The sequence below is a fragment of the Macaca mulatta genome, chromosome 14 (genome assembly GCF_049350105.2).
Source record: "Macaca mulatta isolate MMU2019108-1 chromosome 14, T2T-MMU8v2.0, whole genome shotgun sequence".
NCBI lineage: Eukaryota > Metazoa > Chordata > Mammalia > Primates > Cercopithecidae > Macaca > Macaca mulatta.
The window spans coordinates 52,969,232-52,996,527 of NC_133419.1; the positions used below are offsets into that span (position 1 = coordinate 52,969,232).

Genomic DNA, 27,296 nt, shown 5'->3' on the forward strand with positions numbered 1-27,296 from the left:
TGGGGTCTCACTATATTGCCCATGCTAGTCTCGAACTCCTGGGCTCAAGCAGTCCTCCCACCTTGGCTTCCCAAAGTGCTGCAGTTACAGGTATGAGCCACCATGCCCAGTCTATAGCTTAACAGTTTCTAATATTTATAGTATTTGTGGGATGAATCTATAGAATATTGTTTCTGTTGACAGTGCTTATGGTGGCTTATGCTCATGTCTTTGGTGATTTCTAATTTTGAGGTCATATTCCTTGGAATTTGTGGTTTGGGCTTAGAGTTCCTTCCTCTTTAAAAGAAGGACATATGTTTGCTTCTGCCATGGGGCACTAGTGACCTGGGACAACTTGTAACCAAAATTTCAATTTAGATTTTTTAAAGTCACAAAAGTAGTGTGAATCCTAGCCTTAAATCTGTGTGAGTATAGACTTTAGATGAGGAGTTATCTGAAGCAGACTTCTTTTTAGTTGTTCTATTCACATCCAAGGCTAAGATATCCTTATTGCCTCTTTCTGTGGGACAACTTTTGCACTCATTGAAAGAGTTGCCCTTCCAAGACCATAGCTCTATTCAGGGGGCTTGAATCCAACCATTTCTTGTTCAGACTCTACCCAAGACTTGTCTCCTGACTCTGTATGTGTGACCCTTTAAACTTCAGGCTATAGGTCATTAGGAATGATAGGTTATTAGGAATTAGCACGTATCCCACTAGATTTATCCTTCCTTCTTGTTTTGGGAATCAGAAGAATTTCCTTCCTTTTCACACCAGTTTAGCCATCCCATACAAAAATATGTTGTTAAAGGCTTATTCAGATTTTTTAAGTGTGCTATACCAATAAGATTTATCTGAACATCTAGTCAGCCATAACGCTAAAAATGAAAATTGAATTTCTTACTATATTAACTAAGACCTCTAAAACACTTATAATAGTTGTAATAGCCATTATTTCTCGTTTGTCCCTAATACCACATCTTTGATATTTCACTATTTAATATGTTCAGTTAGGTTTTATTTAGTGGTCTTTATCATATTTAAGTAGTTTCCTCTTTCTATTTTACTTGAAATGGCTGTTGAAGTATATCAAATGTTATTTGATATCTACTGATATGTTAATTCAGTTTTGCTCTTGAAATTTACATATGCACTCAACCACTTTCAAAAAGACTGATAATATATAAACAGAGAAAATTCAAGCTGTGAAAACTGTCTCCTCTCCATGGCAGTCCCAAGTTCCCTAGTCCCATTCCATAGAGACTATTACCAGAAATATTCAATGCACACACAGACATTATATGTGTCCCTTGACACACACACATAGTCATTCTCTACCATGCTTTTTTCTACGTAGTAAGACATTTGAGAGCTTCTCTATTATTTATAAAGAATAATAAAAAAAACTTTCATCTAACTTTTGAGTTTCTGAGATGAGAAAATGCCTCTTTCAGTTTAAGAATAGCAGCATATGGGCTGCGTCGGGCTGCAGGAGAAGATGGCGGTCTCCACAGGAGTTAAAGTTCCTCATAATTTTCGCTTGTTGGAAGAACTTGAAGAAGGACAAAAAGGAGTAGGCGATGGTACGGTTAGCTGGGGCCTTGAAGATGATGAAGATATGACACTTATAAGGTGGACAGGCATGATTATTGGGCCACCAAGGACAAATTATGAAAACAGAATATATAGCCTGAAAGTAGAATGGGGACCTAAATACCCAGAAGCTTCTCCGTCAGTTAGATTTGTAACAAAAATTAATATGAATGGAATAAATAATTCCAGTGGGATGGTGGATGCCCGGAGCATACCAGTGTTAGCAAAATGGCAAAATTCATATAGCATTAAAGTTGTACTTCAAGAGCTAAGACGTCTAATGATGTCCAAAGAAAATATGAAGCTTCCACAGCCACCAGAAGGACAAACATACAACAATTAATTTTAGTGGATCTCAAACTTGTCTTAAATCAACAACCTTCTACTCATGTTAATGTTTTGATTCAATATCACAATGAAAAATACCCACACATTAAGTAAAAGAATTCCAGCTGGTAAACATGACCTGGACATCTGTAAGAATATATTTAATACATGTACACCCATTATGTTTTCAGGTAACAGGAGGAAAAATGCAGCACAATTTTTTTTCTCTTGTTAAGGCACTGTCATTTAAACAGAAACCTGGAGTACTCGAAATATAATTCAGGTTTACAAGATGAAAGCGTGTGGAGAAGTGTCAGATGGCAGTGGAAGCATGTGTGTTTCTAAAAAGTGAAAATCTCAAGAAAGAAAACAGAAATGGCATGCTTCACCCATCTTGCTTAGTGAAAGAGAGCTGCAGTTGAAATTGTTTAAAAAGTAGCAGGTACAACGAATATTGTCACAGATGTGTTAATTTTTGAAGCGGTGTGAGTGTTGACTACTAGTAGTATCAAAAATATGTTCAGGATTGTTTTGATACCTGTATTTATAATAAAAAATGTTGGGGGGGAGTTGATGAATTTCTGTTAAAAGCTGTTCTTGTGTGTTACATGTAACAGACATGGTAAATATTTGTTTACAGTCTTTGTTTAACCATGCATTTAAGTTTAAGTGAAGTCAACAAAAAGGAAATAGGTGTATGGATATGTGATTTTGAGATTAAAGTTAGTCTTAAAATGTAAATAAAATGTGGAATGTGTCCTCAGAGACTGTGCCATTTCTATTATGTTGATGTAGTATATGTACAGTACCTTGCTAGGGAAGCAAAAATTTGAATTATGTAGCTTTTCCTGTATACACACTTTTATTTACCCTATTTTGTGTACTTCTTGTGAATTATAATTTGCAGACTATTTCAGAAAAGCAATTATCTAGTTTAATTTCTTCTTTGGACAAGGAGGAGTCCTAAGTATTATATTTTGAGTTTGATTTCACCAGCAATAATATTATTAAAAAGATCTTTGCATTCTGGCAATTCTTTTAGGATTATGGTTGCAAATTATCCAAATACATATCCCATTTTTTAAATCATAAAAAAAAATAGCAGCATATATCAACAATCCTAAAATCAGACTATTATAGGAGGAGGATCTTCAAGCAGTGCTATTCAACAGAACTTTCTGCTATGACGTCAATGTTCATTTTTTAATTATCCAATATGGTAGCTACTAGCTACATTTGGCTATTGAGCACTTGATATCTAGCTGGTGTAACTGAGAAAATCAATGTTCCATTTTGATTGCTTTTAACAGCTGCATGTGGCTATTGGTTGCTGAACTGGATAGCTCAGCCATAGAGGTTTGTAAAGCCACTTCCTGACTTTACAGGAGAGTGATCAGAGTAGCAGAGGTATGTTTTAGTGGTGAAACCAAGATTGGAACTGAGATCTCCTGTTTCTTCATTCCTGCTTCAATTTTAGCATAGCTGCCACTTCAGCCCAGCATTTTGGGGCATAGAAAAGTGACTCTCAAAGTAAACAAGATCAAACTCTTCAAGATGCACCTCCTCCTGGGGTTCATGGAGTCATCCCCATTCAACATCCACCACATAGAATCAGCCTGGTTTACTCTGGCTACTCATTCCCTATATCTCTAGGTCCTCTTCAAGCTTTTCCCCATCCAAACTGTCACTCCTCTAGTTTGACACTATCCTTTTCTCATGAGGAGATGCTCTGCTGGAGTTCCTTCCACTGTCTCTGAGCAACCCCCATACTGCTCCTATGTTATTTCCTAAAGCCCCATTTCTGATTGTGTTGTTTTGCTCATAAGCCATCACTAGTTGCCACCAGTCAAACAATACAGTCTAAAACTCTTAGTTCACGGTCCTCTAATGTGAGCTTCATCTTCTTCCTTTATTTTATTTATTGTTTTGAGACACAGTCTCACTTTGTCTTCCAGGCCAGAATGCAGTGGTGCGATCTCAGCTCACTGCAACCTCTGCCTCCTGGGCTCAAGTGATCCTCCTGCCTGAGTCACCTGAGTAGCTGGGATTACAGGCGCCCACCACCACGCCCCACTAATTTTTGTATTTTTAGTAGAAATGAGGTTTCATCGTGTTGGCCAGGCTGATCTTGAATTCCTGGCCTCAAGTGATCTGCCTGCCTCGGCCTCCTGAAGTGCTGGGATTACAGGCATGAGCCACTGCAACCAGCCTCTATTTATTTTATTTTTATTTTTATCTTTGAGACAGAGTTTCGCTCTTGTTGCCCAGGCTGGAGTGCAATAGTGCGATTTTGGCTCACTGCAATGTCTGCCTCTCGGATTCCAGCGATTCTCCTGCCTCAGCCTCCCAAGTAGCTGGAATTACAGGTATGCGCCACCATGCCTGGCTAATTTTGTATTTTTAGTAGCGATAAGGTTTCTCCATGTTAGTCAGGCTGGTCCTGAACTCCCGACCTCAGGTGATCCACCCACCTCAGCCTCCCAAAGTGCTGGGATTACAGGTGTGAGCCACAGTGCCGGGCCCTTTATTTTAAATAGACTTTTCATTTTAGAACAGTTTTTAGATTTATATATATAAAAGTTACAAACAGTACAGACAGTTCCTATGCACTCCGAACTCAGTTTCCCCTCCTACTGTTAACATCTCACATTACTATGGTACATATGTCACAGCTATTTATGTATGACATTAGTACATGACTGTTAACCCCGTATCTTATCTGGATTCACTAGGTTTTTCTAATGCCCTTTTTCTGTTTCAGGAAACGGTCTAGGATACCACTTCTCTTCATGTCTCCTTAGCCTCCTCTGTTCTGTGATGGTTTTTCACACTTTCCTTGTTTTTACCATGACCTTGACAATTCTGAGAAGGGATGGTCAGGACTGCTTGGTTGTTCCTACATTTTTCCCATGGGTAGGCCGGGGAGGAAGACCACAGAAGTGAAGTAACCTTTATTTATATCCTCCCCCTACCCTATCCCCACTTCCACACCCGAATCACGGGAAGCCTGTCACTAAAATCAGCCACTCAAGGATTTGTGGAATTAATTGCCACCTTTTTTGAAGGGGTTGTATCTACATAAAGTATTTGAAATTCTATAAGGAAGAGTTGTCTTTTTGTTCCCGTTTATTTGTTCAGTTATTTATTTATATCAGTATCAATTTAAGGATATTTATATTAGACTTTGGATTATAATCCAATACTACTATTATTAATTTTCCCCCAAATAATTCCAGCTTTAGCCACTGGGAGCTCCCTCAGGTTGGTTTTGGACATTTTCAATGTGTGGCTGCGTGTATATATATTTTTTCTTAGCACTTCTTTTTGGCACTGCAAGATGCTCTAGGCTCATCTATATTCCCTGCCCCAGGTCTAAAATAAGGCATTTCTCCAAGAAGTCCTGGTTTATCCTGTTGGTGCTAAAAACCACGACCTGGGAGCTGGGTCTCATTTTCTTTGTTAGCTTCATATCCCAGTCACCCAACCCTGATGGTCACCTACCCACTGGCTCCTGGACGCTACAGCATTTTCCCTCCATTAGCACCAAAATTAACAGAGGCTTCCTGGAAACTCTTTTGTTGTCTTGGCTAAAGTGCCCTTTCTCCTTCCTTATATGTTTGAGATCTTTTTCTGTAAAGCCCCATTCAAAATGCCCCCTCTGGCTGGGTGAGGTGGCTCATGCCTTTAATCCCAACACTTTGGGAGGCCAAGGTGGGTGAATCATTTGAGCCCAGTAGTTTGAGACCAGCTTGGGAAACATGGTGAAATCCCATCGCTATAAAACATACAAAAATTAGTTGGGTGTGGTGGTGCACACCTGTGATCGCAGCTACCTGGGAGGCTGAGATGGGAAGATCTCCTGAGCCCGGGGAGGGCGACACTGCAGTGAACTATGACTGTGCCACTGCACTCCAGCCTGGGCAACAGAGTAAGGCCCTATCTCCAAAAAAAAAAAAAAAAAAAAAAGTAACAAAAATAAAACACCAAAATACCCCCTCTTCCCTGAAACCTTTCCCAAAACCTTTCCCAAACTCCTACTTGATCTCTTACAGACCTGTATACTACCAGGCTGTGACTTTCCAGAACTCACAATTTTCAAAATGCCCCCTCTGGCTGGGTGAGGTGGCTCACACCTTTAATCCCAACAGAGGACAGCAATATGACACATTTACTTTTATATCCCTAAACTCAACAGTTAGCATATAGCACACCAAATGGTTTTTGCCTAGTGGATATTATTATCAGACTAGATTAAGATCAGTGTAAATTGCACCCTTTAGGGTCTATCAGGGAAAAAGAAAACCACACACACAAAACAAAACAAAACAAAACAAAACAAAACCATCCTCCTGTAGAACTTTATTGCCACAGGCAACCTTTTGGTCTGAAGCCTGAAGAATGATACCTGTTTCAGTCACATGTTATTGTGAAAACCAGAAGGAAGAGCCCTGGAACCTTATGACTCTCATCCCTGAATATAGGCCTTTTCTGTTCCCAGCACATGTACCTGTTCAAAGATAAGGATCAGTCAAATGAAACATACCATAAGGAAATTCACATAGACATCCCAAGCCAGGAAACCTCAATAAGAAACAGGCAGTGGGCCATGTTCACATGAAATGATGAATTATGTTGTGTAGGCATCGTCCTGGAATCGCTTATCCCATCTCTCACTCAGTCATACCTACTGCCTAAGTGTTGTGAATGTAAATATAACCAGGTGACCGTGGACATAACCGCATAATTGAGGCATTGGGAAATGTGTCCCAACTTTGGATGATTCTGTGACTTTCTTATTGATGCCATGGAGTAAGAGAATATTCTGGGAAACCTAAGGCTCTTTCCTCTATCAATCACCCTGGAAGGAGGTAATCCTGGTCAAGAAATGAGGTGTTTTGGCTGGGGTAGGAAGGAACTTCCTCCTCATTCTGGGGTTGGGAAACTTTTGCTCTGAAGTTTGGAAAGGGCTGGGGCTGCTCCCGTGAGAGGACGAAGTGTATGTCATGAAGAAGCAGGCCAGCGTTGCCAGCGGCTACTATTTTCTTGGCAGCAACACCAATAGTGCAGAGAAGTGGCCAGTGTCCCCACAGCAGGGTTGCTGTCCCTGTGGTCTCTCTGGATGATGGCGATGCCCCTTCCCCGAGCTCCCTGGCCCACCTGCATTCATCTGCAGCTGCAGACAGCTCCTAGCACATTGATGGCCATCTCTGGCCTCTTCTTGTAACCACAGAAGCACAACCTGGAAGTTTTTATTTCCTGCACAGGCAACCCTCAACCACAGGGGGAAAGGAGCCATAGGATAAATGCCCTTGTTACCTTGCACTGGGAAGGGTGATTCTGAGATGTGTTGTTACGTGGTTTCTCAGAGGGCCCAGCTATGAGCCCTGGTTGAAATAGGGCTGCTGTTCTGATTAACATACTCATGTTTGGCACTTTTCTCTTCCCCTCTTACATGCCCTACTCAGTTATTTGTACGTTTTAAGGTTACCTTCCATATAAGCTTCCTCCACCCATGTCCTTGTCTCAGCATCTGCTTTGGGAAAACCTAAACTAAGATCTGATGCCAGGGCAAGTGGGAAGACCCCAGGGAATATAGGCAGCAATGGGGCAGCTGGGTTGGGCAGCTAAGAAAGAAGGACTAGGGAGAGGCTCTTCTGATAGAATCTACCAGAAATGCCTGGGGCCTCTGAGAAGGGTGATTTTCCTGCAAGGAAGGCAGACACTGCTGTGAGCAAGGGGCATGTGGCCACACAGAGGTAAGCCAGGTATGCTGTTGCTCCCCATTGAGCTCATAATTGGAGAACACCCAGCCAGTCCTTGCCAGCCAAGGTCACATGGAATCTCAAGGATGCTCACCTGTTCAGGCTTTCACCACAGCAATGAAACATATACAACCCTCTATCAGGAGGCCCCTGCCTAATATGGTTTGGCTGTTTCCTCACTCAAAACTCACCTTGAATTTTAATAATCCCCATGTATCAAGGTGGACATAACTGAATCATGGGGTAGTGAATAAGTCTCACAATATCTGATGGTTTTATAAATGGGAGTTCCCCTGCACAAGCTTTTTTGCCTGCCATCATGTAAGACGTGACTTTGTTCTTCATTCGCCTTCAGCCTTGATTGTGAGGCCTCACCAGCCACGTGGAACTCTGAGTCAATTAAACCTCTTTCCTTTTTTTTTTTTTTTTGAGATGGAGTCTTGCTCTGTCACCCAGGTTGGAGTGCAATGGTGCGATCTCAGCTAACTGCAACCTCTGCCTCCTGGGTTCAAGCGATTCTCCTGCCTCAGCCTCCCGAGTAGCTGGGATTACAGGTGCCTGCTACCATGCCTGGCTAATTTTTGTATTTTTAGTAGAGATCGGGGTTTCACCATGTTGGTCAGGCTGGTCTCAAATTCCTGACCTTGCGATCCGCCTGCCTCGGCCTCCCAAAGTGTTGGGATTACAGGCGTGAGCCACTGCACCCGGTCCGCTTTCCTTTTTAAATTACCCAGTCTCGGGTATGTCTTTATGAGCCGCGTGAGAACAGACTAATACACTGCTACACCTTCTCACACACTTCTGCCTCTAGGTTCTGGGTCTTTGTTCCACAATGTAATCAACATGGCTTCCTGGATTCCATGTCCTTTTCTTTTTCTTTTTTTTTTTTTTGAGACAGTTTCGCTCTTGTTGCCCAGGCTGGAGTGCAATGGCATGATCTCGGCTCACTGCAACTTCTGCCTCCTGGGTTCAAGTGATTCTCCTGCCTCAGCCTCCCAAGGAGGATGCACCACCATGCCTGGCTAATTGCATTTAGAAGAGATGGGGTTTCACTGTGTTGGTCAGGCTGGTCTTGAACTCCTGACCTCAGGTGATCCACCCACCTCGGACTCCCAAAGTGCATGGATTACAGGTGTGAACCACCATGCCTGGCCCCATATCCTTTTCTTGATGTCAGTGTGTGTGCTCCTGGGCTACCAGAGGCCCCTATGCCATTTCCATCATCTTCTAAGTGCTAGTGTTTCATAGTTACTTTACTAATCTCAAACTCAGACCCTGCCATCTCGCTGCCCAACCAACTCAGTATTAAGGAAGCTCAAGCCCCAGTATGATTAGAAACTGGATTTCTGGGAACAATCATGCCTGGTTAACACCACCATGTAAGGGTACTGTACCTCAGTACAGATGTTTGGTTATTTATGCTGCAGACAACAAGTTAAAAACATCCACTAATATGCCCAAATCTTGATATCTAAATTCCATTCTCCAATAAAATAAATCAGGGCTTGTTGGAAAAGTGATTGATTTCAGGACTGGAGTAAGAAAAATATAAGATGGTCTTGGAGTATCTTATGATGTGAGAAACAAAGGAAATGCTCAAAAAAAAAAAAATATATATATATATATATATATATGGGCAGCTTGTTGAAAGTGTCCAGGAGGCAACCTGAAAGAGCTCCCAATGGCCAAAGCTGGAAGCCAATGAGCAAAAAAGTGAACGATAAAGTAGTACTGGATTAAACCCAAAGTATGAAATAAATATGTCCACAGTGATATAAATAAATAGAAATGACAACTCTTCCTTTTAGAATTCCAGTTAATAAATGCAGAAGGAATACAGAGAAGAGGCCATCTCTGCTAGAACACTACCATAATAATTGCAGCAGATGCATTCTAAATGGATGCTAAAACTAGAGGGAGAAGTTTAAGGAGAACAGGATATTTACATAGTCTCAAAGTATCTCTCCCCACATAAATTAATTAAAAAGAAAAAACAGTCACTTTATAATGAAGAAATCTGGCAGTATGATACCACCTTGACAATGTGATTGAGGTTAACATGACCAGTGACAGGAAAAATAGCTAGAGGGGATCGTAAGGTCAGAGTGCTCACTCGAAACTCTGCGTCCTTTATACTCACAGGGTCATTAAAAAAAGAAAACAAACCAAAACATTCCCCCTAATCTCTGCTTTCAGACTGATCCCTCCCAGGAGCTCCAGATGCGCATATATATATATATATTTATATGTGTGTGTATATATATATTTATATGTATGTGTGTGTGTGTGTGTGTGTGTGTGTGTATATATATATATATATATAATTTTTTTTTACTACACACTGGCTCACTCCACCTGGTTATCCTACCTGTAGGCTTTGAATGTGTATGCCCTGCCTTAGACCTTTGAGATTAGGGTCTAAACTTAAGTTCACAAAAGAAGCATCACCTCCATAGTGAATCACCTTTTCAGCATGAAGGGTGAGATCTGAAATGATCTAATCTGCTTGTATGTAATGCCTGATTTGGGTTGCACAGATGTGACGCTGGATGGTTTTGTAACCATTCCTGGAGGCAAGATTCCTTCACGACCATGTTCCATTACTCTGTGGCCATGTTCTACCTTGCTTGCTCTGACAGCCTAGCATAGAACCTTTTGGCAGTTTCAGATCCTGAGTAGATGTCTGCTGGAGGAGTTAAAAGCTGTAGTCACTGGGAGAGATGCGTAGTGAGGTTCCCGGCTTAGCCATGTCTTCATGTGCCAAAGCTTTTTCATTTCCTCTCTGTATTCAGTTGCAGTTTATACACCCTTAAATATTAACACCCATTAATACTGATGTCTGAGAACCAAATCAGTTTAACTTCCTAGAAACTGCATTAGCCATTCATTCGTTCATTCATTCAATACACATTTTTTTTTTTTTTTTTTGAGAGGGAGTCTTGGTCTGTCCCCTATGCTAGAGTGCAATGGCATGATCTCGGCTCTATGCAACCTCCGCCTCCCAGGTTCAAGCGATTCTCCTGACTCAGCCTCCCAAGTAGCTGGGACTACAGGCGCCTGCCACCACGCCTGGCTACTTTTTGTATTTTTAGTAGAGATGGGGTTTCACCATGTTGGCCAGGCTGGTCTTGAACTCTTGACCTCAGGTGATCTGCCTGCCTAGGCCTCCCATCGTACGGGGATTATAGGCGTGAGCCACCGTGGCTGGCCTCAATATACATTAAGTGCTAGGCAACATGTGCTAGACAATCTGATGGTGCTGGAGAAGCCTGGATAAATACATAGGACATGGCTCGTGCCTTGGGGAAGCCTATGCACATTTACCTAAACAGCCACAGATGACATGGAAAGTCTTAGGTATGTATATATACTCACATGTATGTATATACACATTTGTATGTATATACACACATATATGCATATACGTGCAAGTGTATATATAGTCCCTCAGAGAGAGATACATATATGTGTGTGTAGGGGGGCAACATAAAAAAAAGAGTATATGACTACCTTTTCTAAATGTGACTATAGGGCCAGGCGTGGTGGCTCCCTACTGTAATCCCAGTAAGTACTTCAGGAGGCTGAGGCAGGTTGCTTGAGCCCAGGAGTTTGAGACCTGCCTGGGCAACATGGCAAAACCCTGTCTCCACAAAAAACACAAAAATTAGCTGGGCATGATGGTGCATGCCCTGTAGTCCCAGCTACTCAGGAGGCTGAGGCAGGAGGGTCACTCGAACCCTGGAGGTCAAGGCTGCAATGAGCCAAGATCATGCCACTGCATTCCAGCCTGGGTGACAGCGAGAACCTGCCTCAAAAAAAAAAAAAAAAAAAAAAAAGTGACAGTACTGTAAAGGCTGTAATAGGGAGGCACATTTGATTAATTCTAGAGATCAGAAGGATGAGCAATAATGGTTTGCCCTGGTGGGTAAAGGAGGAAGGCAGGCCTTAGAGGCAGAAGGACTAGTATGAGCAAAAGTATAGGCATGTTAATATGTGTGGCATATGTAAAAATGCAGCAATGGTATACAAAAAAATAGTAAAACCAATGATGACATTTATCGAGCATCTGCTATGTGTCAGGCACTATCCTAAGCACTTTACACGCATTACCACACGGATGAGCCACATGTGTGGGAGTGGCCGGAGGTGAGGCCAAGGAGACAGCTGGGGGTCATCGGATGATGGAATGCTTTGAATGTTGTGACAAGGGGTTTGGACTTTGTCCAGCAGGAGAGAGCCACTGAGAGTTATAAATAAGTACTACAAGACTGGACTTGGGATTTTAAAAGTTTCCTCTGCCAGCTGCGTAGGGAATAGGTGGAGGAGGTGAGATGGGAAGCAAAGAAGTGAGTCTGGAAGTTTTTTCAATAGTTCAGAAAGTGAAAACGGCAGAGGATGTATTCAGGAGAGGTAGAAATGGGTCTTGCTGATCCCTGTATACATGGGGGCAGAGGAGGAAGGGAGGGGATTCTATGAACTCAGGGGAAGAAACAGCTTTAGAAAAGTGGATGAATTCAGTCTAAGGTAGATTCAGGTAGAGGTGCCCAGAGGGCAGTTAAGGATTGAAGTCTAGAATCTGAGGGGAAGGTTTGGGCCAGAGTTAGATTAGGAGCAGTAGAGGACACCTTAACTCCATTCAAGCTGAAATTTGTCCTTTCAACACTAAGATTACCCCTGAATTCTCCTTTCTCTCCCCTTTGTCCTTACATTTTCACATGAACAGCTGCAAAGCGACCCAGGGAGGAACACACACACATGCACAAGTCCACAGATGACAGAGGAACACATACATGCATCTGAAGGTGACAGAGGTCTAAAAATGCATACTCACGCCCATGCATGTAAATATACCTACAGAGGCCACACAGGCATGCTTTTCTGGAGAGAAGGAGGCGTGCTTTCTAGCTATTAATATATAGTGGGGTCTCTTCATCTAGCTGATGACCCTTGGCTGCTAGAAGGAGCAGGCCCACCTGGTCGTGGAGACTCCCTCTACAATTCATTCATGTAAAACATTGCAAGAGGACATCTAAAGCCTTCACTGAGCTGTTATTCCACATTCCACACATTTGTAATCCATTTCCAGGTAAGCCACTGTAAACTGAGAATAACTCCTCCTAGCTACAAGTAGGTGATCCAACCACCTGCAGTTAAACACACATCCACTGCAGCACTGAACTCTCCTACCGAAAAGCTTCTGCAGGACTTGTCCATCATATAAATCTTCAGCCAGGTCTTTCACAATGATTCTTTCTCCAACCAACACATCATTAATCCAGTCAATTAATACCTACACAGAGAGAGAGAGAGGGAACGAGCAATAATAAGAAAGAGTTATGGTTTATTTTCTTACAGACCAGCTTTCTTATCCTAAACAATTAAAATCTAAATGAACTTTAGATTTTAAGTTTCATTTTATTTGAGATAGGGTCTCACTATGTTGCCTAGGCTAGACTCAAACTCCTGGGCTCAAGTGATCTTCCTGCCTCAGCCACCTGTGTAGCTGAGATTATGGGAGTGTTCCACTGTGCCCTGCTTTGAACTTCAGATTTCAAAAGCAGAAGAACTATCCACACCAGTGTGTGCACAGGTAGCTGCCAGTGTGAGCCCTACTGGCCTTCTTAATTTTCAGATGTACATCCTGCTAGTGCTGGTGGCACCAGTGTCCCTGTTAATATCTATGTCCCCTATTATTCCTTACTCTAATGGCAAGCAACATTCACAGTGTATAGCCATGAAAAGGTGGTTCACACCGGTAACCCCAACACTTTGGAAGGTCGCGGCAGGCAGATCACTTGAGGTCAGGAGTTTGAGACCAGCCTGGCCAACATGGTGAAACCCCGTCTCTACTAAAACTACAAAGATTAGTCAGGCATGGTGATAGGTGCCTGTAATCCCAGATACTCGGGTGTCTGAGGTAGGAGAATTGCTTGAACAGGGAGGTCGAGGCTGCAGTAAGCCAAGATCGTGCCACTGCACTCCAGCCTGGGCAACAGAGTGAGACTCTACCTCAAAAAAAAAAAAAAAAAAGAGCTAAGTATACAGTGATGAGTTTTGGTCATTGTGCACTGTAGTTTAACCCCCACCACAACTGAGATACAGAACAGTTCCCTCCCCCGTAAGATGCTTCCGTAGGCCCCTTTGTACTCAATCTTCCTCCCTGACCACAGGCCTGGGGGAACCACTACAGTTTTGACATTTCTCCAATTTCTTATAAGTGGACATCATCCTTTGTGTTGGATGTCTTTGCCTTAGCATAAATATGCTGCCTTTATAACACAGCGATAGCCAGACAGCATTGCCATCCCTGGGTGGGCTGATGTTGGAGCCTGGAGGCTTTACAGGACATTGTTCCACTGTCCCAAGACAGGAAGATAGCAACTGTAACACCTACTGTATACCAGGCACTGCACTGTATCCAGTAGAGTAAGTCCCCACCTCTGTCTTGGAGAGGCTTATGGGGGCAGAAAACCGGTCAACCAAAGGATTATAACATAAAGGGTTCAAATCCTAGGGTGGGAAGGACATGGTGCTATGAGAGAGTAGAGGAGAGGCCCCAACAGGCTGGGGGTGGGCAGGAGAGATCAGGAATGAGGGGAGGCTTCCAGAAAGCCTTGTGTTTGAGGAGACTTTTTTTTTTTTTGAGGTAGGGTCTTGCTATGTTGCCTACGCTGGAGTGCAGTGGCTATTCACAGGTACAATCATAGTCCACTATAGCTTCAAACTTCTGTCCTCAAACCTTCATCTCAAAGTAGCTGGCACTACAGGTACATGCCACTGTGCAAAGTTCCTAAGGAGACTCTTAAAAGAATACTAGGAGTTGACCAGAAAGAGTAGGATTTCAAGGTGGTCAAATCAGCATAGATCTAGAAAATTGAACCTCCCTCTGGAAGTACAGAGGTAGCTATAAAGTGATCCGTGTGTTTGGTCAGCACTCCAGGGCTCATGCCTATGTGCATCTCCAATCCTCCACTCCCTCAAACAGGGCCCGAGTGCAGGTTTAGGTCTGGGAGATCAACACTGAAGACTGAACCATTTGGAGCCCATTCTGACCTTGTGCTTACCCTCAGGGGTCTCCTGAGCAAGCAGTAGCTTACCCATTCTAGCATGGTGAATGCCCTCTGATAGGAGCAAGCCCAGGGCTAGACCCTTTCCCCCTACCCTTGCCCATACAGGCCCAGCACCCCGGAGAGGTGCAGCAGCAGGCAGAGCCTGCACCTCAACTGTTCCATCTTCTTCCTGCACAGCAAGGCGAGGGCTTAGGGTCTCACTGGGCAGGGGCAGTCACCTGTGGGTGCAGCACAGACTGCATCAGGAAAGGCCAGATACCCAACATGCATAGCCCAACTGCCTGTGGGGCTCTGGTTGTGATCCAGGGGAGTAAGAGGCTGCATGGCGGCCTAGCCAAGGCTGCCTCCTTTCTCTTGAACTCTGGGGTCAGGGCACAGACTCAGGGCACAGACTCCCTTCAGCAGACAGAAGGGACATTTACACATCTCCTCTGAGATGACTGCCCTCAGTCCTCTAGTCCCTAGTGAGATGGCCCAACCCTCACATGGGTTTGATTTTACTTCTGAAAACTCCTGGCTGACTTTGAAATTCCTACCCATTCATCCACCCACCCTTCCTCCTCCTTCCTTTCCTCCATCCATCCTCCAATGTTTATTAAATACCTGCTATATGTGATATTCTGTGCTGGGTCCTTGGGGTACAATGATAGAAAAAAAAGACAGTTTCTAACCCCAAAAAGTTCACCATTTAGTGAAAGAGACAGAGAAGTCTGCTATAATATTACGTGGAGACGACAACAGAACTAAGGACAGGGCCATAGCAGCCATGGAGGGGCTGAGCCATGGCACTAGAGTTCAGAGCAAGCTTCCTGGAGCAAGTAGCCGTGCTGAGACTTTCAGATGAAGGGCATGAGAGGCATTGTAGTCAGAGTGGACTGCATTAGCCAGGCTTTGGCAGTGGGGAGTTTTGGGAGCACGCATGGGCTGCTGGGAGGAGCAGTTCTGGCATCCCTGTGTTGCCGGGTAGTGGTTAATCTGAGGTTTGAAGAGGCAGCTAGAGCAAGGACGCTAAACACCACCTCTAGGAGTGGACTACAACCTGAGGTGGACAGGAAACTCTGACAGATCTTGCACAGGGGAACCGCATATTCAGATTTGCATGGGGAATGAATCACTCTGACATCCAGTGCTTTTTTTTTTTTTTTTTTTGAGACAGGGCCAGGCTGGAGTGCAGTGGTGTGATCATAGCTCACTGCAACCTCTGCCTCCCAGATTCAAGCCATCCTCCCACCTCAGCCTCCTGAGTAGCTGGGACTACAGGCATGCGGCACCACACTTTGCTAATTTTTGTATTTTTAGTAGAGATGGTGTTTCACCACGTTGCCCAGGCTGGTCTCAAACTCCTGAGCTCAAGTGATCCACCCACCTTGGCCTCTGCAGAGTGCTGGGATGACAGGTGTGAGTGCCTTTTGTCTTAAGTGCAGCCTGGTTAAGCTGAAGAGGAGGAACATAGGACAGGGAATAAGATGCAGGTGAGAAACAAACAGTTTTGGAAGGACAAGCACACACCAGCCACTGCGCAGGTACATTATGCACAATATGTCACTTCACCTCCTTCATTTCTGCTTGAATTCTGTCTCCTTGTTTATGACCATAAACAAACCTTTTGGCTTTTCTGAGACTTGGTTTTGTCATCTGGAAAACAGGGATGAGACTAATTCCTACTTTACTGCCTGCTCTTGAAGGTCCTTGAGAAAATAAGCATTTTGTGCACTCTGGAATGCTGGCCATCGTGAGCTTACCTGTACTGAACTGTCTGGTGCTGTGACCAGCACCACTCACTGGGCATTTGTCACGTCCCACGCTTACATAATTGGTTACGTTTTCGATGGCCATCTCCTAGACCACCCACTGCCTGAGGCAGGGGCTGCCATGACTTTCTACCTTCACGGAGGGGCTCGTGGGGTGCCTGCACAGAGCAGGTGGCATATGGACACCTGGTGGGTCTGTGAGGCACCTGAAGCCGCTCCTGATTTCTTCTTACCTTCATCAGTTCTTGAAGCTTGGGGTCACTGCGTGAGTTTGGATCCACCATTGTTCGCACCTCATTCTCCTCTTTAAAAAGAAAAGGAATTCAGTGGGGGTGCTGGCACGAGAAAGCTTAAGCGAATTCAGAGACAAGAGCACAGTTACCCAGCATCGTGTCCTCGGGGTCCAGCTCAAAGGGAATTGGGCTGAGGGGCAGGTTAATGGCATTCATTCCCTCCTCCTGCAGCTCGGACACTGGAAGAAAAGGAAGAGCAGGGTCACATTTCAGCTGACGGACGGCAGGGGGTCGGAGCTCTTTAACAAGGGTGTTAGATATTGACATTGAGAAAAAAACCCACTAAGGGTAGATTACAGCTGTTACTCAGCCTACGATCAATTCATGGCGTCGCCTGGCTGAAACGACCTAATTGTCCCCTTAATCTCACCTCTGCCAGCTGTCACTTCACTTGCCTTCCTCAGGGAAGCAGTGAGGTCTCAAAAGCACAGAAATCTCCCTCCTCTCAGAAAAGATTTCGGAATAAATGGAAGCGAGGTGGGCGCTGGCTTCTTTCTGAGTCTCTGCCTCCTGCCTGTCCCTTCTTCCTGTCTGGTGCCCAGTGACTGTTTGCTGACAGGATGAACGGGGTCATGGGTTTGAGGCTATATGTACGTTGTAAAGCATTTCCATCCTCACTTCCACCCTCCTCTGACTTCTCACCTCTCCTGGCTTCCCTGAGGTACTCTCCTGATTATCTGCCTTCCCACCTCCATCCAACCCCAGCCACCGCTCAAAAATACCTCAGTCCTGGCCCTCCCCTGAGCTCTGGTCCTGTCCCTTGAGATGGAACCAGCTGTGGGACCTGGGGCCAGGCACTTCATCTTTCTTGGCCCACTTCCTCAGCTGAAAATAAGAGTTTGACTGGATTAACAGTAAACTTTTACAGTCTTCGAATCCTAGAAATCTATAATTCTACCTTCTTCAGAAAGAAAAACAAAAACAGGTAAAAACTACCAAAGATTACCAGCCCATGCTCCTCCAAGTGCCCAGCCCCCATATGGAGCCTTAGTACAGAAAAATTCCTCCCACAAAACCAGTTGTGTGACAGACATTTGTTGAGTGCTGACCTTGGATTACCCCTCCTAAAAGCAGTGACTTAAATCCCCTTGCTTTTCGCCAATTAAGCACAGAAAGGCCATTTTCTCAGAGGCGTTGGTCACCAAGAGGTTCTTAAAGAGCTAATACAGCAGCTGCAATCAACCTTAATAAAAGCAACGTCCCATCTTTCCATTTTATTTTTTTTATTGACTCTGGCCTCACCAACTGCCAGCATAGACTTGCAAGAAATTCTAAGCACAAGGCAGCCACTTACAAAGAGTTCTTTCACATCGGTACACGCACTGATAGCTGCAGCTGGACTGAAAGGAGAATGAGGAACAAAGGGAGTGAAACACTCTACGCCCTAAGAGACACAACTTGCATGGCAAGGCTGGTATTTAGTACCTTTGCAGCGGGCCTTTGATATTCACATAGGGTACCAGCCAGTCACCACCTTGAATCTCCACATTCATAGACACCTACCATTTCATAGAATTCTCCATAAAACATGACAGAAACACAGAAGGGGTACCTTCAAAGCTTAAATCAAACTTGTCCAACCCACAGCTCACGGGCTGCAATGTGGCCCAGGATGGCTTTAAATGCAGCCCGACGCAAATTCATAAACTTTCTTAAAACATTATGAGATTATCTGGAGATTTTTTTTTTTAATAGTTCATCAGCTATCATTAGTGTTTAGTGCATTTTATGTATGGCCTAAGACAATCCTCCTTCCAATGTGGCCCAGGGAAGCCAAAAGAAATGATTCTGTAGGTACAGATTGTGTTTGTTTTCCAGTTAAGCACAACTGCTTCCTTAGACTTCTATAGTTTCTTCTAATATCTCCCCTAGAACTACGAATTTCCTTTCTTTCCCAGGCTATTTCTCACAAAGAAGCACCGTTTTCATTACTTTGTTAACAAGCATTGCTGTGCATGCAGTAAGCAGTGGAAATAAAGTCATGTTTAAACGTGGCTGCAAGGCTAGGCTTACTGGCCAGTGAAAGAACTTGCTCCTGCCTGGGAATTTCTCTCCTATAGCTACACTGATCTGCACTGTCCAATACAGTAGCTACTAGCCACTTGAGCTATTTAAATTTCAATGAATTAAAAATTCCGCTCCTTAGTGGCACCACCTACATTTCAAGCACTCAATGGCTACAGGTGGCTGGTACCTACAATACTGGACAGCATGGATGTAGAAAGTTTCCATCACAAGGTCGTCAAGTGTGTTCTCATGATTTAAGTGAGGACATGCCATATTTGATTTTCTGCTCCTGTGTTAGTTTGCTAAGGATAATGGCCTCCAGCTCCATCCATGTACCTGCAAAACACATGATCCTGTTCTTTTTTTTTCATGGCTGCATAGTGCTCCATGGTGTATATGTACCACATTTTCTTTATCCAGTCTATAGTTGATGGGAAAATAATCCATACAACAAACCCCCGGGACACAAGTTTGCCTATGTAACAAACATGTACCCCTGAACTTAAAGTTAAAAAATAAAAGTTTTTAAAGAGATTAAGTGGATAATGTTGTCCTAGGTCATCCCATTCAACTAATGTCCATGTCCACATTTAAATCTCCAACTCGGGTCTGACTCTGAGCTCCAAGCTTATGAATCTAATTGCTTATTCAATGTATCCTCTTAATTCTATTTGTAGAGATCTCAAATGTACACATCCAAACAGAACTTGTGATTCTCAACACCCTCATACCCACCATACCAGCACTAAAATGAACCTGTTCTTGATTCTTATCCTCCTCAGTAGATGGCACCACTATTTACACCATGGTTCACGCCAAGCTCCGAGGAATCGCTCTTAAGTTCTCATTTTCCTCACTTTTTACATCCGTCCAAAACACTGGCAAGTTTTGTGGGCTCCGCCTCCAAACCAGGACCCAATTCCCCACTTCTCACCATCTCCCCACTCCACCATCCTGACTTGAGTCACCGTTATCTTTCACCTGGTCTATCAGAACCACCTTCTGACAGCTCTACTGCTTTGCTTGCATTTCCCCCACTCTCACCTACTTCCCACAGTGCAGCCAGAATGTTCTATAAAAATGTAAATAGGATCATACATTCTCCCACTTCAAGCTTTCTTGTGACGTCCCATCATACTCAGGTCATAGGTAGGAGTTGAGATTTTATTCTATCAGACTCTGATTAGCGCCCCCCACCTCTTCTCATGTTTTATTTTCTCATCATGATCTGAAATAATAATGTATATGTCTGTTAACTCTCTCCCCCACCAGAATGTAAGTTTTGTAAGGACTGGCACTATTTCTCTTTTGTTCACTATTAGATCCTCGATGAGGCCAGAGGGTACAGTGGTTAGAAGCCAGGCTGCCTACGTTCACATCCAGACTCTACCATCCACCAGCTCTGTGGCCTTGGGCAAGTTCCTCAACCTCTCATGCCTTAGATTTCTCATCTGCAAAATGGGAGTGACAGCAATATTGCCGAACTTCAAGGGTTGCTGAGAAGATTAAATGAGTTAATATATGCAAAGTACCCAGAAGCATGCGCGGCAGATGGTAAGAGCTAGGTAAATATATGCAGCTATTATTACTACTTAAAACAACATCTCAAGCATTGTAAGCACTCAAGAAATATTTGTTGAATACATAATTCAAACTGTCAAGACTACCCTTCAACTGCACAGGTTATGAGTTGCGACAGAATTTGCCAAAGCAGAGTATGGGATGCAAAGGATTTTACCTTTTTCCCAGAAAAACAAAATACATTTACATTTTAGCCTGTGTGTGTGCACGTGTGCATGCGCACGCACGCACATTTCTGGGGCAGCATTTCCAGCTTACATTTTGTAAGGGAAGTAAAGTCACATCTGTCCCAAGACTTGTTGTACAGCCAAAGTGAGCCAATTTGTAAATAGAGAGGTATTGAAACATCTCTAAAGTGTGACTAGCAACACAATATTTGAAGCCAGGACTCCTAAAGGTGGATCTGAACAGGATCTCTTTTTCTGCGTAGATCACTGTTAAAAATGTTTTCAGATGAAAAATCCCCAGTCAGAAACATTCCCCTCTGCCCTGCCTCTTTAATTCACTCACAGAGACATAACAAATCCAAGAAGAAAGGCCAAGATATGTTTGCAATTGGAAATGTTTTTTTCAGGAAACGATTTGGTACAGGAACATCATTCCCATTCCATTAACTGCTGACTCTGAGCCAACTGTTTGTAAAAGTGAATATGCAAACTGCCCAGTGCAGGCCTGGCCCCTGCCCCATGGGGCCCCATTAGTGGCCACTTTCCCAAAACAGCCCTCCTGCTTTGGAGGTTTCATTTCTATTAAACCAAAGCAGGACCCAGCAGAAGCCCCTTGCCAATCCTCAGGCACTGAAAGAGAAAGAGCCACAACCAAATTTTCTCGGCACAGAATGGGAATCTGATGTTCATCCCCTGAACCTCCTCTGACAATCTAAAACTAGGTCCGAATGTCTTGCAGCGCCATTGAGTCATAACTTAATAAACAGATCAAATGCCCAGCTGAAGGTCGGGCTAGGGAAAGCAGGGAGATTGCCTGAACCCCTGAAGTGCTCACCATGAGAAAGGGGGCTTTTGTTTCCAGGGATATGTGGTCCGACTCTGGGTCCACATGCGCAGAAGAAAGTACCTGGATGGGCTTTGGTGTATGGATTTGAACCCTACTTCTGTTTTTATCAACTGTGGAACCTTATTTAAGTAGGTTAACCTCCCTGAAATTCAGTATAAAACAATTCTGTCCATAACAAGGGTGTAGCTGACACTGGTGGTTTGCTCCCCAACATTTATCCGTTTTCCCTGCTGAAAGAACCCTCATTTTGTTCCAGTATACACTCCTCCCTCCTATGCCTCCAGGTAAAGCCACTATTGGTTTAAACAAATTATGATGATCTTGATCCCTGTAGCAGTGGTTGGCTCAAGCATCATCATGTCAATTCTGGTCAATGAACTGTGACAGAAAATTTCTAGAAGCTTCCGGAATCACTTTCCTTCATTCTAAAGAGAGACCCAAGGAAGAGAAGGCAACCTCCTCCTTCTAATCATTATTGTGCCAGGATATTATACCTGGATTTGTTGCAGCCATTTTGTAGCCATGCACTGAGTAAGCTCAGGGAAGAAGCTAGTGTGTTGAGGTTGGCAGAGAAGAAATATAGAAAGATGGGGTTCTTGTTGATACTATTAAGCCACCACCCCTGGAACCACTCAAACTCTATGTGTCTTGTTATAGGAGATAAAATAAATTCCCTTATTGTTTGAGCCAGTTAGAAGAGGTATTTTTCTTGGCCTCAGAGCCCAAACTCCCTAACTGATAACATGGGGATACCAGGATTCTAAAGTCAATGGGTGAATAGAGTAGGTCTGCAATGAATGGTAATTTCCCCTGATTTTTGTTCATGAAGAAAAGAAACGCTGTGGCATCCCAGAATACATCTAGGGACTGAAAGAATACAGGGGAAAGCAAACATGGAGAGAATAGACAGAGGTCTCTAAATATTCAAGGCCAGTAACTTCATTCAACCAATAAGCATTACTGGGCGCTGCCTCTGAAGCAGTCCCCATGCCAGCACTAGTGATACAGGTTTGGGGATTTGACATAGGCCTGCCTCAGTCTGCTCAAGGTGGTGGGAAAGGTAGGCCCATAGATGCAGTGCACACGGTGCTACACTCAGAGGTGACAGAGGTGTAAGGAGAGAGTCACAGGGGCTCATGTAGAACAAGGCAAACTTTGGATGGAAAAGATTGGGAAGTAGTCCTAGAAAAGGAAACATTTGAACTGGACCTTGAAAATGTAAATTTTCAACCAACACACGTGCACTACAAAAGGCACATCTTGTGTAAAAATAGCAAGATGTGGAAAAACAGGGCAGGTGTTGAAGGAGTAGTGATTATGTCTGAGCACAGAGAATGCAAGTGTGCACAGGGGAAGGGGGCGAGGAATGGAATAGCAGATAAGTAGAGCGGGGGTCCAGAGTGTTAGGGTATTGAATTTGTCTATTCTCCACACTCTCAGAACCACGCCCACTGCATCTGTACTTGCAAAAAACCATTCTGAGAGAGGGCAAGAAAAGAACCAGGATGTTCTTTCTCCTTCAGGGCCAGTGGGCCCCAGTGAGATGTTTAGGCTGCTCTAGATCCTTATCAGAACTCTGATTATTAATTTCTAGTCCTCTTGAAAGTTACTAAGGCTCCCTTAATTTCTAAATGATTCAAGGGCCTATACAGAAGCTCCTGGCACCTAAAGACAACTATATTGTCTGGTCAGCAAGTCCCAGCAATGTTTCTCTACGTGAAAAATCAATCTGAAAGAACATCTACAACAACAACAACAACAACAAAAAAAAAACGTAAAAAACCCTACAGCCTAACATCATACTTTATGATGAGAAATTGGATGCTTTGCCCCTAAAAATGGGAACAAGTCAAGGATGTCTCCTCTCACCATGCCTACTCAAAATTACACTAGAAATCTTAGTACAATAACACAAGAGAAGAAAATAAAAGGTAAACAAAGACAAAGAAAGTGTCTTTGTTTGTAGGTGATATTTGTAAAGAATCAACCACAAAACAAACAAACAAACAAAAAAACCACCAATGCCCCGCACCCTCAAAACTCCTAGAATAAGCAATTCTAGCAAGGTTGCAGAATGCAAGGCTAATATACAAAAGTCAACTGCTTCCTATATACTACCAATGAATGATTGACATTTAAAAATTAAAAATACAGTATAACTTATAGTAGCACAAAAAATGCAATACTTGGGTATAAATCTAAAAAAATGGGCACACCATATCTTCTGATAAAACCCAGATGATCTAAATAAAGGAGGAGATATTCAGTGTTCAAGGACTGGAAAACTTAAGATGTCAATTCTTTCCAACTTCATTTATAGATTCAATGTTAATCTCAGTCAAAATCACAGAAAGCTATTTTGTGAATATTAACAAACTGATTCTAAAGTTTACACAAAAAGACAAGAGACCTAGAGTAGCCAACAAAATACGGAAGAATAACGAAGTTGGAGGACGAACACTACCATACTTCAAGACTACTATAAAGATACAATCATCAATTGTTAAAATGATCACAGACCTAAATTAAAGCACAATACTATAAAACTTCTAGAAAAAAAAAAAAAACATAGGAGAAAATCTGTGTGACCTACGGTTTGATGATGAGTTTTTAGATACAACACCAAAAGGATAATCAATGAAAGAAAACTTGGTGAGTTGGGCTTTATTAATATTTCTACTCTACAGGTCGGGCACAGTGGCTCACGCCCGTAATCTCAGTACTTTGGGAGGCCGAGGCGGGCGGATCATAAGGTCAGGAGTTTGAGACCAGCCTGGCCAACATAGTGAACCCCGTCTCTACTAAAAATACAAAAATTAGCCCGGCATGGTGGCGCACACCTGTAGTCCCAGCTACTTGGGAGGCTGAGGCAGGAGAATTGCTTGAACCTGGGAGGCGGAGGTTGCAGTGAGCTGAGATCAGACCACTGCACACTGCACTCCAGCCTGGGCAACAGAGTGAGACTGTGTCTCAATAAATAAGTAAGTAAGTAAGTAAGTAAATAAATAAATAAATCAGTCAGTCTATTCTACAAAATATACTGTTAAAGAATGAAAAGACAAGGCAGAGACTGAGAGAAAATATTTGCAAAATACCTATCTGATAAGACTTGTATGCAAGTCTGATCCAACTACAAAATGGGCAAAAGACCTGAATAAGCATGTCACCAGAGAAGACGTACATATAGCAAAGAGGCATATGAGAGGATGTTCATTATCATTTGTGATTAGGGAATGACAAAACACCAATGAGATATCACTAGACAGCAATTAGAATGGCTAAAATCCAAAAAAACTGACAACACTAAATACTGGTAAGGGATGTGGAGCAACAGGAACTTTCATTTATTGCTAGTGGGAATGCAAAATAGTAGAGCCACTTTGGAAGACAGTTTGGTGTTTTCTTACAAAACTATAATTTTACCATATAATCCAGCAGTCAATCTCCTAGGTATTTACCTGACTGATTTGAAAACATGTTCACACAAAGCCCTGAATGTGAATATTTATAGCAGCTTCATTCATCATCACCCAAAACTACAAGCAACCACCTTGCTTGTAGTTTAACTCACCTATTAGATTTAGAAGAGACATGAAAGAATCTTAAATGCATATTCCTAGGCAAAGAGGTTGGACTAAAAAGGCTATATGCTATACAACTCTAATTATATGACATTCTGGAAAAGGTGAAACTAGAGAGAGTAAAAAGATAAGTGGAAGAAAATGCTGAATAGGCAAAGTACAGAAGAATTTTTTTTTTTTTGAGACGGAGTCATGCTCTGTCGCCCAGGCTGGAGTGCAGTGGCCGGATCTCAGCTCACTGCAAGCTCCGCCTCCCGGGTACACGCCATTCTCCTGCCTCAGCCTCCCAAGTAGCTGGGACTACAGGCGCCCGCCACTTCACCCGGCTAGTTTTTTGTATTTTTTAGTAGAGACAGGGTTTCACCGTGTTAGCCAGGATGGTCTCGATCTCCTGACCTCATGATCCGCCCGTCTCGGCCTCCCAAAGTGCTGGGATTACAGGCTTGAGCCACCGCGCCCGGCCAGAAGATTTTTAAGACAGTGAAAGTGTTCTGTATGATACTGTAACGGCAGACACATGATATTTATAGTATAAGAAATGTCTTAGTACATTTTCTGTTGCTTATAACAGAATGTCTGAAACTGGGTAATTTATAAAGAAAAAAATTTCTTACAGTTATGGAAGCTGAGATGTCCAAGGTTGTGGGGCCACATCTAGTGACGGCCTTTGTGCTGGTGGGGACTCTCTGCAGGGTCCTGAGGCAGCATATGGCAAAGGGGCTGAGTGTGCCAGCTCACAGCTCTCTTCCTCTTCTTATAAAGCCACTAGTCCCATTCCATAACTCATTAATCCATTAATGGATTAATCCAGGCATCCCCAACCCCCAGGCTATGAACTAGAACGTGGACCAGTACTGGTCCATGGCCTGTTAGGAACTAGGCTGTACAGCAGGAGGTGAGCAGTGGGTGAGTATTACTACCTGAGCTCTGCCTCCTGTCAGATCAGTGGCAGCATTAGATTCTCATAGGAGCGCAAACCCTGTTGTGAATTGTGCATGCAAGTGATCTAGGTTGTGTGCTCCTTATGAGAATTTACTGCTTAATCATCTGAGGTGGAACAGTTTCATCCCTAAACTACCCTCCATCCAACCCCATGTCCATGGAAAAACTGTCTTCCATGAAATGGGTCCCCGGTGCCAAAAAGGTTGGGGACTACTGGCTTAATCCAGGTAGAGCAGTCAAGAGTCAATCACCTCTTAAATGCCCCACCTTTCAATACTGCCACATTGGGGATTAAGTTTTAACATGAGTTTCAGAGGTGACAAATATTCAAACCCTAACAAGGAGTAAACCTTAATGTAAGCAAATTAAAAAATCATTTAGAAGGTTAGAGGACCCAAGGATGTAATGCAGATTGTGACAATAGAATCTAACTGTATTACAAATATACAGATGACCTCAGTGAAAGGGGTGATGGGATAAGTGGAAGATAAGTGGAAGTGAGCTGAGATCAGACACTGATCAGACACTGATCAAAAAAAATCAGAAAATTTTTTTTCTTTATAAATTACCCAGTTTCAGACATTCTGTTATAAGCAACAGAAAATGTACTAAGACATTTCTTATACTATAAATATCATGTGTCTGCCATTACAGTATCATACAGAACACTTTCACTGTCTTAAAAATCTTCTGTACTTTGCCTATTCAGCATTTTATTCCACTTATCTTGCCTTAAGTACTAACTTAAATATCTCTGGAAATGAGATGATTCATTCCAGAGACCAAAGGCAAAAGGAACTGCATCTAGGCACTGCACACTAGTTGATAAAGTTGTTTCCCATAGGGTATGGGTTAACAATGCTGATACTGCTATATGTGTATACTGGAATTGAACAATTAAGTAAATGAATGGTGGATGGTAGGAGCCAGGTTTCTCACTGGAGTGGGAGGTTATAGATAAACAATGGGAGAAAGCTAGGATGGTCCATGTGGTAATGCACTGGAGTTAGAGACACCAGTAAGAACTTATGTTTACCTTAACATAGATACAGATGGTTACAAGATATGTGTATATGTCTCTAAGTATTTCTATAAATTAGTGCACACACATATATTTCCTTACTGTGTTAACTGAGAGGGCCTAGATGCATCAATACTCCAGTAGTAATGAATGTACATGGAGCCCAGATATTCATTTCTAGTCCTGTTCTTCAATAAATGTAACCAGGGCTCCTTGGAAAAATGGCTGATTCTAGGACTGCAGAGAAAATATATAAGCTTGGAGCCAGAAAGGAAGGAAGTACTCAGGAAAAAAAAAAAAAAAAGAGGGATGTCAAAGGCCCACAGGAGCTGATTGAAAGAGCTGGCCAAAGTTGGAACAATTTGAATAACAAAG

The 27,296-nt window shown here is 43.1% G+C and overlaps 2 protein-coding genes across 8 annotated transcripts in view; one reads left to right on the forward strand and one right to left on the reverse strand.

Moving 5' to 3' along the window:
• Positions 1–27,296, reverse strand: part of PARVA (parvin alpha) — a 162,214-nt gene that overhangs the window by 40,886 nt on the left and 94,032 nt on the right. For all 7 annotated transcript variants that reach the window (XM_077963318.1, XM_015114831.3, XM_077963316.1 and 4 more), the window contains 3 exons: positions 16,865–16,954; positions 16,716–16,786; positions 12,849–12,951 (listed from right to left, as the gene is read on the reverse strand). In XM_077963318.1, the coding sequence (XP_077819444.1) occupies positions 12,849–12,951; positions 16,716–16,786; positions 16,865–16,954 (264 nt within the window). The remainder of the gene's footprint in view (positions 1–12,848; positions 12,952–16,715; positions 16,787–16,864; positions 16,955–27,296) is intronic.
• LOC144334290 (ubiquitin-conjugating enzyme E2 variant 2-like) lies at positions 262–2,032 on the forward strand. The gene is made up of 2 exons (XM_077963322.1): positions 262–1,641; positions 1,768–2,032. The coding sequence occupies exons 1-2, from the start codon at positions 1,451–1,453 to the stop codon at positions 1,913–1,915; spliced, it is 339 nt and encodes a 112-aa protein (XP_077819448.1). The 5' UTR covers positions 262–1,450; the 3' UTR covers positions 1,916–2,032.